The sequence below is a fragment of the Struthio camelus genome, chromosome 5, assembly GCF_040807025.1.
Source record: "Struthio camelus isolate bStrCam1 chromosome 5, bStrCam1.hap1, whole genome shotgun sequence".
In the NCBI taxonomy this organism is placed as follows: Eukaryota; Metazoa; Chordata; class Aves; order Struthioniformes; family Struthionidae; genus Struthio; species Struthio camelus.
In genome coordinates, this window is record NC_090946.1 from 82,961,772 (window position 1) to 82,981,465 (window position 19,694).

Consider the following 19,694-nt stretch of genomic DNA (forward strand, 5'->3'; position numbering starts at 1 on the left):
TGTATTTGCCATAGATACTGCAAGACCTTTCAGCTCCGCTCCGCTTTCATTGTGAAACAGAAACAAAGTCATTGATGGAGAAAGGAAGGAGAGAAATGAGCCTGCACTTTTCACGTTTCTCCTAGTGCTCTCCTCCGAGCCTCTGCTACAAGGTCACGGCCGGAGAGGGCGGCCGGCCGGCCGGCTGGCCGGGGCGGACTCGCCGCCCTGCGCGTGCCGGGTCCGGCAGCGGCGCTCCCATGGCAGATGGCCTCTGACAGCGGGCTCCGGGAGACGCACAGAAAAGGCTCTCTCCGAAGGCGAGTGAAGAAGGCTAACGGCAGAACGAGTATATTCGCATTTGGGGCAACTAACTTCAAAGGGGGGAAAAAGTGGGGGTTTTACTGTTTGTTAGGGTGGGGAGGCAAGGAGGAGAACAAAGGAATAAAAGACTTCTGTAACAAAAATTCTCATCAAATTAGAAATTTCCAGACCTGCATTTTCTCATTTTTTTCCAATACAACTTCTTCAAAAGCTTTATGATTGGCTTTAGAGGTGTTTTTTTGGTTGTTTGTATTTAAACAAATTCTCAGGAGTTAATAAGACACCATCAATTACTTAGCTACAACTTTCGTGATGCAGGAGAATCTCCACGTTAGCAGGAGAGCTGTTATTCTTCAGCAGTAAAAGTTGCTTTGATTATCTCAAAATGAATAAAGCGACTATTCGACCCGCAGCAACGTTCTGCTTCCAAGATTTCTGAGCAAATCTGAAGAACAGTAACGCAACTGCTTAAAGAGAAACTTTAAGGAATTTTAAGGGACCATATTAATACCCTATTACAGAGTGAAGCTTCCAATAGTTATCAATCTTCATAACTAGCATGTGAAAATGCCTACTTATAGATACTATTCACGTTTATCATTTTTAACTCAGTAGATCCTTCAAAGAAGCTTTTTATTCCCCAGGTAGGAGTCTTCCGATCCCTCACTTAGAATTAAATCTCTGCTATCCACAAACTCAAATCAGAGAGACTCAAGATCAACTGGAATAAATGAAATAATAACAAGACAAATTTTGAGTTTACGTTTAGCATACACAGATCCCAGATTTCACTTCATGAAACAGTATCCAACTGAGAACTCACCTCGCAAGTAAAATAAAACCAAAACCAACACAGAACAAAATCAGTTTTCAGCCAGAACAGCGAGGTGCCTTGCATTCAAAACGGGGTTGCATGGTAAAACTGTAAAGCTGCAGTTTCATATTTCACTGCAACCACTCTAACCAAAGACGGATGTCAACATCCAAAGGGATTGCCTTGCCTCCTCCTACTCAAACATAACCCTTGCCACCTCCCTTGGATCAGACCGAGCAGTGGAGGGACCGCAGGACGGAGGAGGTCAGTGTGCCGATACAGCGGGAGATCAGTCCCCCCACCTCACAGCTTAGTCTTCTACTGGTACGCTAGCTTCCCAAGGGGCAGCCTGCAGTCAGAGAAGATTAATTCTACCCTGAGTTGAGTGCTGAGGTTCAGGAATTTAGCAAAAGGAGATTTCCACTTAAGCTGATCTCTTCAGACCTCACACGCCTGGCTGCTACGACTAAGTACTTGTCTGAAAGCACAGTGTCGTCAGCAAATCAGCCCGAGGCACTCTCAGCCCTCTACTCTCAGGGCTTCATTTCCATCTTCTCCGCAGATTATTCTGTAGCCTTGGCAAAAAAACAAACAAACAAACAAACAACCCCCTAAAATATTTTCTGTGTTTCAGTTTATCATTTAAAAAATAACAGTTATTAAGAACAAAGGCTCAAAGGCCTTAACGCTGAGAAAGCACACGGACTTTTAGAATATTACAGGCCAAATTTCCCTGCATGGAGAGTTAAAATGCTGCTAAAAGAGGTCAGGATTGCCATGATTTTAAGTGTTCTGAAACAGACTGAACAAGTCATTTGGTTTTCCCCAGATCTGAATGCTCCGTAGCAGGAGGAAGCGACATGCTCACCCGCTCTTCCCGCCCTTCCGCAAGGATAACCACAATTCTGCCTCGCCGTTTGCGTCCAGTTCGGCCCATTCTCTGCACAAGGCGAATCGGACTTTTCTGAGCATCAAAGCAGATGATGAGATCGACTTCTCCAATGTCCAAGCCTTCTTCCCCAACACAGGTCGACACCAGAGTGTTATACCCACCTTCCCGAAAGCGTTTTACCACCTAAATAATGGATTAAAAGCAGTTTTAACAGGCTACCTGCAGGGCTCCTTATACACATGCAGCATTGTTTATTAGCTTCATCCAGAAGTTGAAAAACTGAATTACATTTTAAGGTTACAAATGCTCGATCACCCTTTCCAACTTTGTCAACTATGTCTTTCAGGACTGGTGATCAAAATACAACACACTAATGTTATCAACATCTGATTCTTCTTTTCTTAAATAAAGGAGAAAAAGAACACCATTATTCTAATTTTAAATGTTATGTTCCCAACTCTACAATGAAGTACTTTTTTTTTTTAATTTTATTAAATCAAAATTTAAGGATATCTCTTCTCTATTTATAAGAAAAAAATCCGCTAAGCAAACAAATAACTATTTAAATGTTTCCACATTTTCAAATATGTAAAACTTAGCATTTCATATTATACAAATGTAAACGTATAAAATATTTCTATTTATGCATTCTGCTCAGTGGGTATCATCTCAGATACCCTAGAAGCAATTGCATTACACAGGAGTTCACTACTTACACTGTAAGGTTCAGTTACTGCTATACAATCTATATTAATTATTCATACAATTAGTTACACAATTAATATTCTTTGTAACATCATCTTCTATAACAAGCGTCATCTTCTCTTTACCTCAAGTTGTTCCTTTTGTGTGAAGCCTTTCGTGCTCTTTCCTGTGGAGTGGCCGACAAAGGTCATTACTCTGACAATCGGATTGAGCCGGGAAAGCATTTCTGCAATTTCTTGCACGCTATCTCGAAACGATGAGAAGATCATTACTCTGGTATCCACAGTATCCACCGATTTGTTTTCAGTCATGTTTTGATCTGTTTAATTTAAAAAAGCCATAAAAGCATTTTTGTACATAATTTTAAAATAACAGGAACAATAATAAGGTGACGACAGGTCATCCCACAAGTTACAAATTCACAGCTCTCATCTGACTCAAGGGTTAGAAGATTTTGTCCACACATAGTGTATTTTCATTTCTCATTTATACAAAAAAATCAAAAAATAATTTAAGTAGGTCAATTCAAAATATCAATAGGGAAAAGTGACAATTAGGAACTTCAAAGTCTGTTTAGAGAAACCTCTTCATTCTCAGAAAATGCTCTGAGATATACCTGCCAAGCGATTCCTCCCTGGAATCAAAGTGGTGCTCCGATTTCGCAGAACTTGCACCAACTGTGCTGAGAATTTCTTATCCCTGAGGTACCATTATTAATGTTGCTTTGAAAAGCTCTAGTTTGCTACTAAGTGTCTTGAAATAAAGTTTAAAATGCTTCCTTCCAAAGAGACTACAATGTGATTTTCAAATTTGTCACTTAAGTGCCCAGAGGCAGATAAGTTTATCAATGTATGGCAATAAAAAACACTGTTAGTCTAGCATAGAGCGTGACGGAGTACTAGAGCTGTATATCAGCATTTTATGATTTACTAGAGTCATCTCTAGATCTACAACTTCGGATCCTCATGAGAGCAGAAAAAGAAACGTCCGCAAATCTGCCTCATCTACCGAGATCTGTTGCATCTGAACAATCGGTCATCACCATTCTTCATATTACTCATTTTAATGGCAAAAAAAGAAAACTATTGCCTCAAAGAAAAGGGAAAAATAACTGGTTTGATTAATTCATTCTGAAGTTTACTCTGATTTAAATCAGCTGAAAAAGCCTTTTTGCTCTGCAGATGTTTTATTTTGACAATAGCATTACAGTCACACCCACATGTTGCAATTAATCAAAAATGAAGCTATTTCATTAAAATCTCTTCAAACAACAAAATCTATTTCCAATAGCCAACACACCACAAGGGAAATATAATTTCACAGAAACCCAGGGTATTAATTTAAAAAGATTTTAACAAGCTAATTACCAATTCCTAAAAAAAACCCCTTCCCATTTCCCGAGCACACGCTGAAGCATTCCTTGCAGAACGACCACGTTTAGCCTCCAGTTAAACCACACGTGCTCCCTTCCCATCACAATATCCTCGTAGCAGTAATAAGCAGAGAAAGAGCTGACAAACGAATATCGACTACTAGACAGGCTTTCTTAGCAACGTGCCCCGGACCAGAAACACGTTTCTTACGTTACATTGCCACAGTTCAGATTCTGACTTCCGGACACTGAACTTCTCTCTTTTTCCACGTAAGGCTACCGGCCCTCCAGAGCACAGGCAGAAGCTACGGGAGCAACGTGCACGTCCTCTGAACGGTCAGCTCTGTCTGTCCTTCCACACACTAAAACAACATGCCCGTTGCTGCATGCTGGGGTGTCAAAGCCTCGTATCTTAAAAGGAGAATCTCCAGTAGGATATCATGAATTAACGAAACCAGTACAGCCTGCACGCGTTACCTACACACAGTCCCCAGTTAAAAATCAAACAGATTTCAGGAGATGAAGAGCTCCTTTATTACACAGTTCTCCACAAAAGAACTTTACCTCATCAAAAGTAATAGGAAAGTTATACAAAGAATAAAAATTCTCAAGACTGACTTTATAAAAAGATATTTTCCTGAACATATGAAGAACAGTCACATGCTATGCCTGCAATTGTGGTATCAAGTTGTTTCCTGAAGTTAACGCCTAAGTACGGTTGAAAAATATACACATCTCTGACCAACTAGCCAAATTCCAGTTTCATTTTTGATTTTGCATACAGATGCAGAGACATGCTTTGAGCAGCTTAAGTCAAAGGAGCCTTTACTGCCATAAATGGACCAGCTGAAGCTAATCATTTTCCCCATTTCTAAGATAAGCCTTGAAGTCACAGGTCGATTATGAGAACTGCTGCCTCTGGTCAAAACAAATTTCACTCTTGAGGCTGAAAACCAGGAGGTTAGATGAGATGATCTCAAAGGTCCCTTCCAAGTATTACAAATTATTCTAGGATTCTAATTACACTGTTTCAGGAAATTGCAGGTGACACTGAAGGTCATCTATCAAGTACAGAAGTAAGTCCAAAGGAAGGCCGAGAAATCAAACAGTGAGTACGACTCAAGATTTTTAACTAGGGACCTTGTCTGGAGGAGGGAGAAATCAGGACACGGGTGTGTTCACTGTTCAGCCAGAGTGCAGGAACACAATTTAGGGTGTAGCTACTTTTGCACACGTGACTTTGGAGATGACTTGCAAGAACCTGGAAGTCAGGGTGGAAGTACAGGTTTTGGGCTATTGTGCAAAGATATTATCGAAGATGCTATGACACAATGAATAACAAGCCAAATAAATAAAATCATAGTGTATCACAGTATTTCTGTCAATTGCCCAATACATTGGGTTCGGAGACGCATAAATTTAGGACACACAAGCTGGAGCTTACTACATTTCCTGAGCAATTAGGATGCCTCCAACTCTGTGATAAGGCTGAATTTTCAAGTGCTTTCTGACCTTGCATTATAAACACAGACTTCAGGATCAGCTGTTTGTCCTTGTTTCATATTTAACTACATGTATCTAGAGAACTGGTTTCGGGACACTGCTGTGTGTTCCCTATGGTCGTTCTCCCTTTTAGCCCAGACAAAAAAGGAGGAGAGAAAGAAGACTGCTTTCAGAAAAGAAGGCTTTGAATTTCAAATTGAGGCCCAAGAGGTTATCAACCTTAGTGACCAGCTGCATATCAGGAACTCGTCTATATATTTTCCATTCATTTTAAAAGAGATGGAAGCGAATTTAGCATTAAAATCACCCATCATAGAGGTGGAACGCAGGTAGTGGTGGCAAAACGTACATGTTTGCTAGCGTTATTAAAAAGTAATTCTATATTTGTATGTGTGGAGAGGGGCGGAAATAACTTCTAGCTTCACAGGAAATGTTAATTATGTTTTCCATTCCTATATATGCATACAGAAACTACAAAAATCATATGGAACAAAAAGATACCAGGAGTAAAGAACTTACAAACATTCTCCCAAAACCTGCCAGCTTAATTCTACACATCTTCACTCAGTTATTTTAATAGCATATTAAACAAAACACTAGACGAACTATATATTTTTATATAAAAAAGGAAAATTGATGCTTTGATGACCAAAAATGGCATGAAGTAACAGCTGTAATGATCAAGATGTATAAAACAATGAAAGCATATTAAGGTAAAAATGAAACACTCAAACTTCTTTTTAAGGCCTCTTTGCATAAAAATAATTTATTCTCATTTCAGATAAGCACAAATATACATGCAGTACCAGCAGTAAGAAATATTTCATATAGCAGTCCAAGTCACTATTGGATGTTTCAAGAGAAAAAACGCAAAACAAAAATAATGCCTGTCCTAGTGTGCCATAGTAGAAGCTGCCTCCTTCAAGTATGCATAAATGGTGTTTCAATACCGTATTGCACAGCATTTCAAATTCCTTATGAATATCCACGAGCAGACCAGGTAACTCACACTGAAACTCTATCCAGCCTGTTACATAGCAGTAAATCCATTTGCTTAGGTGCAACGTTCATCTGGACCTATGCACCGTATCTGCAGCAACCATACTTATTACCCACTCAATGTTACATAATTAGCTACACCATCTTCCAAGAAACTGTAAGACTCAGAAAGTTTCTGCTTTGAGTAAAAATTTTACCTTAAGCTTAGTTACTGGATTATTGGCTCTGTCCTCATACTCATGTACAATATGAAGACAGCAGCAATTGCACAGACATAGAGTCAATAGACTGGGCAGACTAAAACACTCCCTGCTAATAGTAGCTATACACTCATTTGTCTCAAATTTATCTTACAGATGTTGATTTCAAGCCTTCTCCAAGGAAAAGGCGTAAGAGACGCTCCAACATTAAGAACTGAGGGATTTTTTTCCCCCCAAATATTCAATTCATTCTTTCTTTCAAAACTACATGACAGGACTGGAATAGAAGAGAGACTATTTTGCTGTTATAATTTCTCAGCACTGTAAGAATAATTGGTCTACAAAAAATATTCAAGAGTATTTTTTTAAATTAAGGAAGAAAATCTTTCAAGTACAATCATTTTGGAACTTAATTCACTTAATATAGTTTAATCATTTAAATTAATCAGAAATATACTTTTCTTTAACAAATATTTTGTATTTGTCCTTTAAGTAATCAAACACCTATGCTGACTTATGCCCTTTCACAGAATCCCAAGCATTTTATCCTTAAACTCCATAATTGTCGCAACTTTTTTCTCTTCCCAAGCAAGTTATCAAGAGAAGAATTCTTCAAAAATGCTTTTTAAAAAAAGAAATAAACAAGCCCTGTAATCCACTTAAGTGAACTACAAAAACTAATGCAGCTATATATACACACACACAAACACACACTGACAAAATCAAACATTCAGTAATTTTCTAGACATTTGGGTTTTGCATAACCAACAATTTATCTTTGACGGCTGCAGGGAACAGCGCTAACTCACATATTAACGCACTGTTTGTGACACTATTTGCAAGTGTGACTTAAGGAGAGCACAGTTTACGATATCACTGCTTTGAGAGCTGGCTTCTGGAACAAATTCTGTGGCTATGAAAAACATGAGACATTGTAAAGTAGTAAAAGTTGGCTATCACTGCTCCACTAAGTGGTTAAAACAGTTTATATCAAATTAATGGTGATAACTTACAGAGAAGTTTTTTCTTAAAAAAAAATGGTATAGTTTTTCTAAGGAGGAGTTTTTCACATGGGGGAGACACGCACATGCAAGACAATAAAGAAACACTTGCATAAATTAGGTAATAAATCAGTAGGATCGTACTCATTTTCATCCACAAGTTCAACTTTTCAGATACTGTGAGTTTTTAGTACTTACCAGAACATCCTTCTTCCCAGGATTCAAAGTGTTTTACTACAATTTCTTCCAATTTCCTTAATTTTGGATGACTGTAAACAAATTCTTTTTTATTTTCAGACACTGGAAAGGACAAAAAGCAATTAAAGATATAAGTGCACCTACAGTAAGTATAAAGGGTCAGTGAACTTCATTTTCTTGCATCCTAACTCTGAGTCAGACATACAAATTCTCCACGCTAGTTCGATTGACAGTCAAACAAAAACCTCCTCAGTGAACTACTTACCAAAGCATGTTTGTTAAACCCAGTTCTTGAAAATGTACTATTACTTTTGTTATGTTCTCCTTGTATACACGTACAATCAGCTTACTTAAATAATAGTATTTTATCCTTCCATTTTAATTCAAATTAAAAGCTTCAAACATACAAAGCTCATTTGAAGGTAGCTAGAACGACTAAGAGAAGATGAATACAAAAAGCGGTCTGGTGAAAACTTAATCTTGAATATAGAATATTAACCAAATATCAGAACAAAGGTCTTCCTGCATCCAAAAACCATGTAGAAGTATTTCTTGTTTCATTTAACATTGGCTCTGCTCTATTAAAATTTGAATTAGGGAAGAAGGAGACGTGGAAAGTAAATATTCTGTCTTTAAAAGGGAAATACTGACCTGTTCTATCCGCGTAAAGACTTCCATTTGCTGAAGTCAGAGCTGTGTCTGCAAACATGTCTCTAAGCTGCTGATACAGCTTCATGAAGTCCTCGTTACGACCAAGTTCATTTCTTGTACGAGTTAATCCTTTGTAAAAAGTTGAAATATCTTAGTATTCAATCTCCAGAGTCTATCTAATTTTCGCTCTCCAAAAAACACACTTCTCGGAAGTACCAAGCTCCTTCCCAGAGCTCAAAGTTACATGTTAGCTTTAGAAAACATAAAAAACGTTGTGTGGAGCAGGTATTTTTTTTCAGGGAAGATGCCATTATCAAATTTAAAAAAGAAATTATATGGATGAAAAAGAAGCCTTGGCCCTATGGAGAAACTGAGAAGTTTTATGTCAGTTGCTTTACACTAGAAAAACTCTACAACTACCAGAAATGCTTCAAAGTACCCAAATAAAAGGGAGCCCACTGCTAAAAATGTTTCTTGAATAATTTTAGGACAACGCTGAAAAGAATGTTGTTCTATTGGAACCAGAAAGCAAACTTACCAGAACCAGGACAGAGAAACTAGTTATTAGAAATATTTCCATCAGTTACCTTCGACGGCAGACACGAACTTAAGGAATCTGAGAAACTACGAAATACATGAAACGCTCGCCAGTGCCTGGGTCTAACAACAGCACTATGCTTTCAGAAATGGGAACATCTGCATGTACAGAAGTACTAAACTGCAAAAATACCAAAAGTATAATCACAAAAATGATTAGGATATGCACCCTATATATATATATGTATATTCTAGATATGCACACTATATGTATGCTACTATGCGCATAGATATTCTATAATATACAACGTGCACCGTACATTCTTGGTTTCGCTGTAGGACAAAGCAACGCCATTTTAATGAAGTAGTGCTGTAGAGGCAGTAGTTTTTATAAGCTAGCACACAATTACATAGCTAAGTGGCCTCTTTGTAAACGAAAAGCAAGCAGGAAAAACGAGAGCAACACCATGGGCGCTTCCGAACAGCTGGAACCTGCCGTTGGACGAACGCTGCCGGGGGGAACGTGGCCCTCCCAAGAGGCGCCAACGCCAAACCAGCTCTGGGAGCTGGCAGCGGCCAGCCAGCAGGTCTAAAACTGACTGTGAGGAGTTGCAGAAGGCTCACAACGTTCAATGATAGAATTAAGAAAACAAACCGAGGCCAAACAGAAAACACTACTGCATCACTGCATGAATTCATGCTGTATCCACATCTAGAAGAGCGGACATTGTTCCTACCATCTCCTTTCGAGAAAAGGACAGAACAGAACTAGAAAAGGGATAGAGAGAAACAATAGCAATGAGCAAAAGTATGAAATATTCTCTACAGAAATGTTAAAATTAGATGACTTCCACTTAATATAAAAAAAAAAAAAAGACCTTCTATAACTTGATGGGGAAGAGAATAAGAATTTGAGTTTAATTTTCAGGTGGAACAGTTCATTGTGAGGATACGCAAATGTCAGCACCGAGAAAAGGAGCGGCGTATTCCAGCTCCGTTTCTGGCTGGAAACGGAGGTGGAATAAACTACCAGCAGCAACATGAAATTATGTTGACCAAGAGTAACCACCTTTCACCCCAAAGAAAAATTCTGCACCTGGCAATGGGACCAGCACTACGTCCTTAGGCCAGTCACGTATGAACAGAAACGCGCGCCAGAAACTAGTTTAATCGCTAACAAGTGGCAGCAGTGACAGAGAACCAGAGCGTACTGCAACTAGTCAGACCTGAGTTAGAGATGGACTTAAAAGGTTTGCGTGCCAGGGTTGCCTTGCTTTGATTAAAGAATTATGCCGGACACTGGAAACCTCCCACATAAGCCCTGCTGACACTTCAGTCCAGTGAGACTATAGACGTGGGCAGAAAAGCAGTTGTGGACACCACAGGTAAGTAGTATTTCTGCAAGACTACTAGCAAAAGCATTCCAGAATAGTTACAAGCATAACAGCACTCATCCTGCAGACACAAAGAATCATGAGACTCATTTCACCAGTAAAAATAAAGACAATGCTTAACACAAAGTTCTTGATACCACACACACATCAGAGTAGATAGGGCTAGAGATTTCTCATCTATCTACACAAAACAGAGCCCTAACCCTTGTGATGTTCTCACTAGCTCAGAACAGGTACTAAACTGCTATACAGAGTGGAGGGAATTCGGGATCTGCACGAGATTCAGCACAAATCAGAATCCCTGTGACGAGTGTGTCAGATCCATATTCCTTTAGTGAGCAGCACAGCAGAGATAGTCAGCAACACTAGCATTACCCAACAGATTTAGGCAAATTCAGGCACTTAAGACACAATATTTAACTCGCATTGCTTCTGGTTTACCTTCTTCATGGCACTTCATTTTTAGCACAAAACTGTGCTAGTAGATTAATCAAGGAGTTTTATGTCAAAAAATTCTCCTTGGGTTTATCACTGGTGCAGTATTATGGCATAAAACAGAATCAAGCAGTGTCAGTCATGTCAAGGGGCAAACTTCTTCATGCAAATCATTCACAACACTCATGAGTGCAACAGATGGGCTGAGAAACTTATATATCGAAAATTTAATCACTTCAAATGAAACATATACTTCTCAACTGCACAAGAGTTTTGGTCCAACAAACTTCTCAGATCTCAGTGAGGACATACATGTATACTGCAGGCAGTGGAGAACTTCCTCATTTGATTTCCAGAACCAGAATGATGAATCTTACATGCTGGGTTTGGTCAACCTAATAAACTGAAAAACTAGTGCTAGCTAGGGCGAGGAACCTTTTCTGTTTTTCATCAGCCTGCTAGGACACAGATTGTTTTTTACCATAAAAATCTGGACCTCTCAGTCCTCTTTCAACTACACCAAAACTTCAAAGCTAGGCTTAGGGAACCATGTAAGATATGGCTCTCGATACTGCTTACTCAGGGCTCCCTTCCCATAAAGAATAGCAGTTCTCTAGAGCTGATGCTGGACTGACCTATTGCCAGAGACTTATCTAACCGGGCTTGAGGAACCTGTGTATTTGTGGGAGCAGTTTTGAGAAGAAAGGGAAAGAAATCAGCAAGTATATGCATATAAGTGAGAGGGCAGCTGAGGACATTTCCCATTTTAACCTTCATTTTTTAACCTTCCTAATAGGAAACTGTGTTCATATATAGAAGCCTTAGAAAATTAAAGCCTCACATGAGGAAAGTGAAACTCATGTTCTAAACCAGGGTAAGACCTTGTCTACAGTATAAAAAAAGGAATTATATACGCTTCCTTAGTAAGCAGGGCAGATGCTGCACAGCCAGTATATAAATTCTAGCATTATGCATCTAAATTTGTACTTAGAAAGTCTTCTGGCAAAGAGGCTTAAAGCTCATGCATATATTGCAACTATTTTTGCTATAATGGAGCTAAATAAGGGAATTACTTTAAAAGGTCAAACCCGTTCTTGGTTTAAATTGTTTAACAGTTATTCTCTGCCTCTCCTAAGATATTACTGTCACTTACGCCAAATTCTAGCTATGTCTTCTCCCTTTTCCAAACAGCTCCCATACATACACCTTTGCTTTCCAAATGCACTATATAAATACTTTTAGCATTGAATGACACATTTCCAATGCGGATGAAGAGGAATCAAAAAGCAGTAACGATTGCATCCTATTTGTTAAATTAACTATTTTGAGCAAAAGTCACCATATATATGAGGTAAATTAAGTGACAAGGATTGGAGTCAAAAGGAAAGATGTTTCTGAAGACTTTTCACCTTTTGATCCATCCATAATTCCACCAAGGTAGATAAATAATGACCGTAATCCCATTTGCAGCAGTAGCTCATAACCGTGATATAAACTGATACAAAGTGCAAAATCTCCTTCAATTGTGCCTTGCTGTATTCCCTGCAAAAACAAAAATGACTCATCAGATTACAGTCAATAAGCAACAGGAATCATATTGCAATTCTTATGACAAAAATTTGATTAACATCTGAGAAATTGAACCAAAGAAAAAAAGTAATGCACAGTGAGTGGTTTGTCTATCAAAAACTTTAGGAAACAGGCTACCGAATTCCTAATGATCAGTCAATGTAATTTGCTCCCAACATTCAAATTATTTCCAGAATACTTGTATTATATTCCAAGATTAGCTCATTACTTTCCAATGCAATAACATTTGAAATCTTACGGCTGAACCAAACATCAAGATTTCACAAAATAAGAGATTTCTGTCATGTCTATCCAGACCACAAAGTTTAAGTGTCTTTCCTACTGTTAACTATATTTCCCAATATTCTTTTTAAGGTACGCTGCCTTTTTTTTTAAGGCAATATTCTTTCTAAGTTTTCAATTCCATAGCAATTCAACTCCAGTTTAACAGCTGCATGGCAATTTACAGAGAAAAAGGAGTAGTAATGTAGTCTTGAGGTCAAAGTGTAATTTTGACAGTCAGAAAGTACAATGCAAATTCTTAGTACAATTCCAGCTTGTAAATGAAGTTCTTCATTTTTTTCTTCAACTCTCCTATGTTAGCATCAAGAAATCTGGAACAAGGAAGCATATTTTATCCCAACGCTACAAACAGAACGTTACAATGAAAACGTAAGTTAAAACATATCAAGAAACTGTGTAAACTGTGAAGTGTTACTATTTATTCGATACTCTAACAACACGAAAAATAACTATATTACATTTACCGCATTTTGTGAAGAAGGGTTTTTTCTAAATTGATCCCTTGCTAGAATTATCTGGTACTTCGTAAGACTGGGAATATCCCGCCTTGCTAAAACTCCTATTTTAATCAGGCGTCCAGCAAATGTTTCTAGCACCTGCAAACAAAACAAAAAAGGCATACAAGAGATGTGAAGGTAAGGATATTTAGCCCTTCCAAGTAGTTTTATTTTTACTCTGGATAAGTGGCTCATGTATTCTCTCTGAAAGGTATTTTGCCAGACAGGCAGTACCCACCGTAACGCTCTCCACCCCAGTCTATGTTCCTGTGCTAATTTGCAAAAACTGCTCTAAGAGCAGCAGAACTATTACAAACTGGTTTCCAATGGATTTGTGCTCTGTATCCCATACACAAAACGCCCCTCACTCCCAAGACCACCCCATAACCACCAGCTGCCTGAGAAGCGGTACCACACGCTGTGTTTTCGTCGTTGCGCAAGGGCTGACTGCCAGGGCAGAAAGGGGCAGTAGCTGCTGAACTCATGTTGCAGCTCCCGCTCTTACTGGGAGCACTAATTTCGATGTCTTTTCTACTAGGCCATCGGTCTCGGGAAGACTTGTAGGAACGCATCCATCTTTGAGAGCTCTAAATTACCACAAGTGGATGACTAGCCAACAGGTTGAAAGTCGCGTGTGCGGGGAGGGGGAGCGAACAGAGAAGGAGCGAGTGTCAGGCAGACGGACACAGCTGGGAAACGGCACGGCGCCTCGCTTCCTTCGAAGGCATGCCAGAAATACAGTTGTGGTTTTATACATCACATGTACCTGCTTTCCACATCAGTGAAACAAGGGAAGTGACCTGCACTAATTCATCTTAATCCTGTTTTTCTTCTTTGTTTCTCAGCCTTAGGTGGTCAGGATTTTTTTCATAGACTTAGTTTTGCATGAGTACTAACTCTGCAATAATTGGACTAATCAGATTTGTACTACAGAAATGACTTACAATCTCTTGGCTCGGTTGGCTAGCAGTACCACAAACATCTCAGCACACCACAGCACAATCACAAGCTTCTCCAAAGACTGCCTTGACTTAGCTTGACAGGAGATAGCTCTTGACAGCTGTTTACACGCATACAGCGTTTCCCAGCTTCCTAAGCATTTTAACACCAGTTTGGCTGAACCAGCGCTAGGAGGAAAGAAGGTTATAGCACAGCAAAGTCTTGAACGTCTCTTCCTTTTTTAACTGTTCCTTCAGCTCACTGAAGAGTCAGTCCAAATGAAATAAGAACAGGTCTGACTTTTGAACTTCTAACAAAACTGACTCAAGCATGTCTTCAGCTTCTGAAGACAAAATGCCCTAACAGGGAAAGACGATCCATTTTAAAATACAGGGCATGTTTAAACACTAAGTAACAACACTATTTATCCTCTTCACACTTTTAGAGCGTTCTGGGCTATGAGAGTCCGTTAAAACGCACTAAGATTATCAACAACCACTGTCTATTTGCACCCCTCTACTACGACGGCAGCTTAGCCTAACTCCTCCTCTCTCTGCTTGGTTTGATTATTTTTGCCGTCTGGTACCGCTTTAGCTTCTTATTCTGGCTACGGTACCCACATGGCACGAAGTGGGACGCCCTGAGGAAAGGGGTGGGAATAACTGACACTGCAACAGTATTAATCCTAAAAGGGATCAACAAGGCCAAGAACTTTGAAAGAGCAAATGAGAAATTGTAAAGGCACCAGCTAACTTGAGAAAACAATGTACTGGGGAATTTCCACACCGCAGGCTCCGTGCACACAAATCTGTTAAAAAAACAACGAGCTGGAGTCAGCAGACTAAGCAGATGATAATAGATCCAGGCTGGTGAGACATAACTGAAATGAAGCCTAAACCCTGACTACCACCTGAATGCTCTGGTGCATCTCAGACTGCTCCTCCTCCCTACTCGAGGGCCTTCAGACCAGGATATCAAGTCTCACTCAGCCTGCCATCTCTACATCAGATGAGCTGATCTCAGCTCATCGTACCCTGCTGCATGCAAAAGACAAGTTTTGTCTACATTAGCAAGCAGCACAGGCCAACAGGAGCAGATCTGCAGGTAAAACAGTCAGTGCTGAGGACCAATGCCCACTCCATGCGTGCCAGCAGATTTTATTTTGGAGTAGCTCCCACGGACTGAACGCCCTCACGCTGCCGAGGAGCTCGGATGCAGTTCTGATCTTCAGGCTTACTCTCACCTACAGGGAACCCGGTCCATGGGCTCCTACGCTGCTCCGTAATGCAAAGCAAAGCACAGCACCGTAAGTAGGGACAGACAAGGGATTTCATCCCAAAGCATTCATTCCCATTAAGACTAATGGGCTAATCAGACCAACTAAACCAGTAATACAAACACACCCACAGCGACCTGAAGGCAAAAAGAAACCTGCAGCAGCAGAACAGACTGTTTATTGTTTTTTTCCAAGGGTTTCTTAATTTTCTTGTGACACGTAAAAGAATGTTTCTGCTGATCCATTCTGAGATGGTGCATAGATTACACACAGCATATCGGGAACTGCATGCATCTGTCTTTACGTGACTTTTGTGTTGATTTGACAGGCTAGCACCAACTAGGACCTATACCATTGCTAAGGATTCCCAGAGGAAAGGAACAAATCCAATATATTTTTCTGAAAATGCAGTCAAAAACATTCACCAAGGCACCTGGAAGTCCAAATGCACAAGAAATTAGTTTCTCGTATCTGGTTTAGCCTTAAAGGTTTAAAATTCAAAATTTTGTCTTTTACCGAGCAGTTTGTTGTTGTTATGCTGCTTTTAAAACTAGCCTGTAGCTGATGAGCCACTTTAAAAGGAGCAAGGTGGAAACATCTGTTCCAGCCTGTAAGAAAAAAAAGGTATTTCCAAAAAATGGTCACCATGCAAGGTATAACTCAGTGCTTTTATTTTAATGATGTTTCATTAAAATTGCAATTTACCCTCTCCTCAAACAGTTCAGGGATAAGGATACTTGAGACACTGGAGATCAAGCTCAAACTATGGCTCAAGTAGTGGAAATGGAGTCAGTCTCTGAACATAAAAATGTTTCCTTAAAAAAGAAATTAGTTCTTACATTAGAAAGTAATGCCCACCTAACTGTAATATTGCAGTACGGGTGTGTTACGTCTCATACTGGTTGCACAGCTCTTTTTTAAATTTTCCATTACTTGTATTTTTATGTTTCATCTCTTGGCCTGATTTATAACATTTGAGAAAATTATATTGTCACTGTGTGCTCAATGTACAACCCCTGTCTGATTTAATCATCATCTACAAAACAAGCCAAGGAAGACTATTACGAAAGACAGCAGGATCCAGTCACCTGTAGCTTCAAAACTGGTAAGAACAGTAAACATAACCTACTTAGAAGAGATACAGAAACAAGCACTACTCAACGTGATTACATTTATCATGTTTCCATACCTTTACTTTTAATTAAAAAGATAATACTCCTGGAAAGTCTCTTCAATCTTTCCAGAACATTTAAGTGTTATGTCACTTATTTAAAAATAGAACTGTAGAATTCATTTATATGAATTTCTTATTAGCGCTAATGACTTTCTCTATCTCCCTAAAATTAGTTGATAAGGGTGACAGACATACTGCCAATATACAAAGGAGAACCTGTAGAGCTATCCCATGCTAGAGTAAACTTGCCAAGACCAGAAGGGTATTTGTTGAGCAAGGTATCTTTCCCCAGCACACCACGCTATGCCTTGAGATTACCCAAAGACCTGTGGTTTGGGCCTACAACACTAGTTGAGAACAGCTGCGTACTACACGTAAGCGTTGTGAGCAGTGACGAGGCACAGAACTGCCTGCTGTTTCAGCTACATCTTACTAATAACGGTTTTTAATTTGTTTTCTCTTAGCACAAATAAAAAACGAAGGCTCTAAATTTGTTCCCCAGAGACTAACTGGAAACAAAAGATCTGGCCTAGTTTTTTCACCACAGGTTCGCAAACTTTCTTTGCCGAAAGAAAAAAAGAAAGAAGAACCTGAGAGCCTATAATACGTTAAGAACTCAGTTTACACGGCATCTCTTTTAGAGAAGAGAATGAGAGCTTGAGAGAAACTAGCTACCAAACAGACGATATCTTCCCAAAACAAAGGCTGACAAGATCTACTTATATTCATTTCCTTACAGCCACCGGAAATTCAAAGTGCCAGGGAGCTTTCTGTAGTTCTCTGAGCTGTGACTAGCAGAATCTCCCCATTTTAGACAGCCACACCGTACTCAAATAAATAAATGAGGCTGCCTTCTCCATCATCTCTTTCCTGCCTTCCCAACTCATCCAGCTCCAGCTTTTTCAGCGCACAGTATGCCACAGTTCACTTCCAAACATGTTGCGGCAGACGCAGAACTGACGTGGAAGGAAATGGGCCTCCATTGTGCAATGGTGTGGCAAATCACATCCCGCAGCTGTGCTGGAACGCTAACGGGCCCCGCGCCAACCTACTGGTCTGGCTCAACTCGCGACCGCTGAAACACAGCGGTTCAGACAAACAAGCAGCTCCAGAACACAAACCCAGACGGCTGTCGTTGCTGTGCACCATATGGACGCTACGTTGCTCCCGCTGCCTGCTCCACGTTTTCAAACTCCCAACTAGGGGAGGGCAGAAAGGGAAGAAGCGGGGAGAGAAGACTTTTCTCAGGCTTCCCTCCCAGGCTCCAGTGCTACGAACCACAGCTGAAAAGCCAGACCAAAAGGTGAATTTAACCTAAGTATGAGGACTAGAGCACTGTGATTGTACCATCCTGGAGGAGAACAAACTGATTTGATATTGCAGGAAGGCATGAAAGCAACCAGGGCCTTTTGCAGCTCTAGGAAAGAGCAGCCCCAGTGAACATGAGATGAAGAAAGACCGAGGGCATTCATTATTTTGTTTTAGGACTTAAACTAAAATGGTTTGGGTTTAACAAAGTGTAGGATCTTGAGAGGTGGTAGGTGTGGCAACCTTAGACTCCTAAACATAATTTCCAAGAAGTCATCCTAGGAATGATATGGTTTGCAGAATGTATACTGTGTTTAAACACTGCCAACCATAGCTCAAGGTTGAGAGAAAGAGTCTTACGACTCCATCAAAGAGCGTATTCTGGAGCCTGAGAGCCCAGCAGAGCTCCAAGAGGCAGTTAGTCCAACACCTGTAAGAGTGTCTCTCGCAGAAGAGCCGGGGCAGGTAACCGGTATCCTTTCATCGATTCTAAAAAAAACTTTATGTACATATTATGCACAGTGTGCACTGTTTATTGTCATGTTTGATGAAGTGTCTTAAATTATAATACAGTCCAGTGAAAGGGGGAAAGACGACAAGTATTCACCCACAAAAAAGCTGGTTTATGACAGAGAAGATAACCGAGAAACTTGTTAGGAACTACTCCTAGCGCTGAATTTTACTTATTCTCTTTGTATAATTTCAGAATCAAGACAGAGATAGAAGAACTCTAAATAGGAGAGACAGAAGTGCTATTTTGTGTAAGCTTTGGACTGGCACTTACTTATCTTTCCAATAATGAAAAAAATAGCAGAGACACAGAAGGATGCAACGGGTTTTTTTTTTTTAAATTAACTTTTTAATTCTTCCAAACTAACACTGATTAACCTAGCAATGATCTCAGCTCCTCTGCAAGTTTTATTGTCAGGACTATATTAAGCCATTCAGACCCTTCACAGTCTACCTGCTCTCCAGGAATCTTTTACACACATTTAAAATATACTGTTCTTCCTTGGAAGCTGATGTTACTGACCAAAAAGCCACAAAGTTTCATTTTTTGTCAACATCTTGTTTTTCTCTTCTTATAGCATTTTTCACTTCTTAAAAGGTTTAAAAAAAAAGTCTGCAGTTTTTATTTTTCAATTAATTTGACTAAGAATGTTTTTACTCTCGAGAAGTTATAAAACAGAAGTGGCACTTTTATATAAATCCGCAGTTCGATTAGAGTAAATGTCATCACTTTACCACATGATAGAATTAAGCTTCCTACTGAGGATGCTCTGTATCCTCAGTTTGAAAGACTAAATATCTGTTTTTCCATTAGATTCAGAGATACAATCGGCCAGGAAAGCACCAAGACGGCAGCACTAACAGAAGCATAATCTTGCAAGAGTATTTATTAGCCAACAGCCACATACAAAATTAACAAGTAGGGGAAAAAAACATCAGCTTTTTTCAACTGTGATTAGTAACAACCAACTACTCTATCAGTCCAAGCCGATAGCAGTGTCTAGACATAGACCATAATTCATTTTTAGTACTATGTCAAGTTTAGCTCTTTTTACTTAATTATAAGCATATCACAACACAAAAACCAATCAAAACACACAAGCATTTATCTGCT

At 39.5% G+C, this 19,694-nt stretch overlaps 1 protein-coding gene across 1 annotated transcript in view; it reads right to left on the bottom strand.

The window, feature by feature from the left end:
- The window catches only part of FANCM (FA complementation group M), an 81,532-nt gene that overhangs the window by 39,602 nt on the left and 22,236 nt on the right, over positions 1-19,694 (bottom strand). Inside the window, exons 5-10 of the mRNA XM_068947650.1 lie at positions 13,341-13,472; positions 12,414-12,546; positions 8,639-8,767; positions 7,988-8,089; positions 2,840-3,033; positions 1,986-2,192 (exon numbers count right to left, since the gene is read on the bottom strand). Of these exons, the coding sequence (XP_068803751.1) occupies positions 1,986-2,192; positions 2,840-3,033; positions 7,988-8,089; positions 8,639-8,767; positions 12,414-12,546; positions 13,341-13,472 (897 nt within the window). The remainder of the gene's footprint in view (positions 1-1,985; positions 2,193-2,839; positions 3,034-7,987; positions 8,090-8,638; positions 8,768-12,413; positions 12,547-13,340; positions 13,473-19,694) is intronic.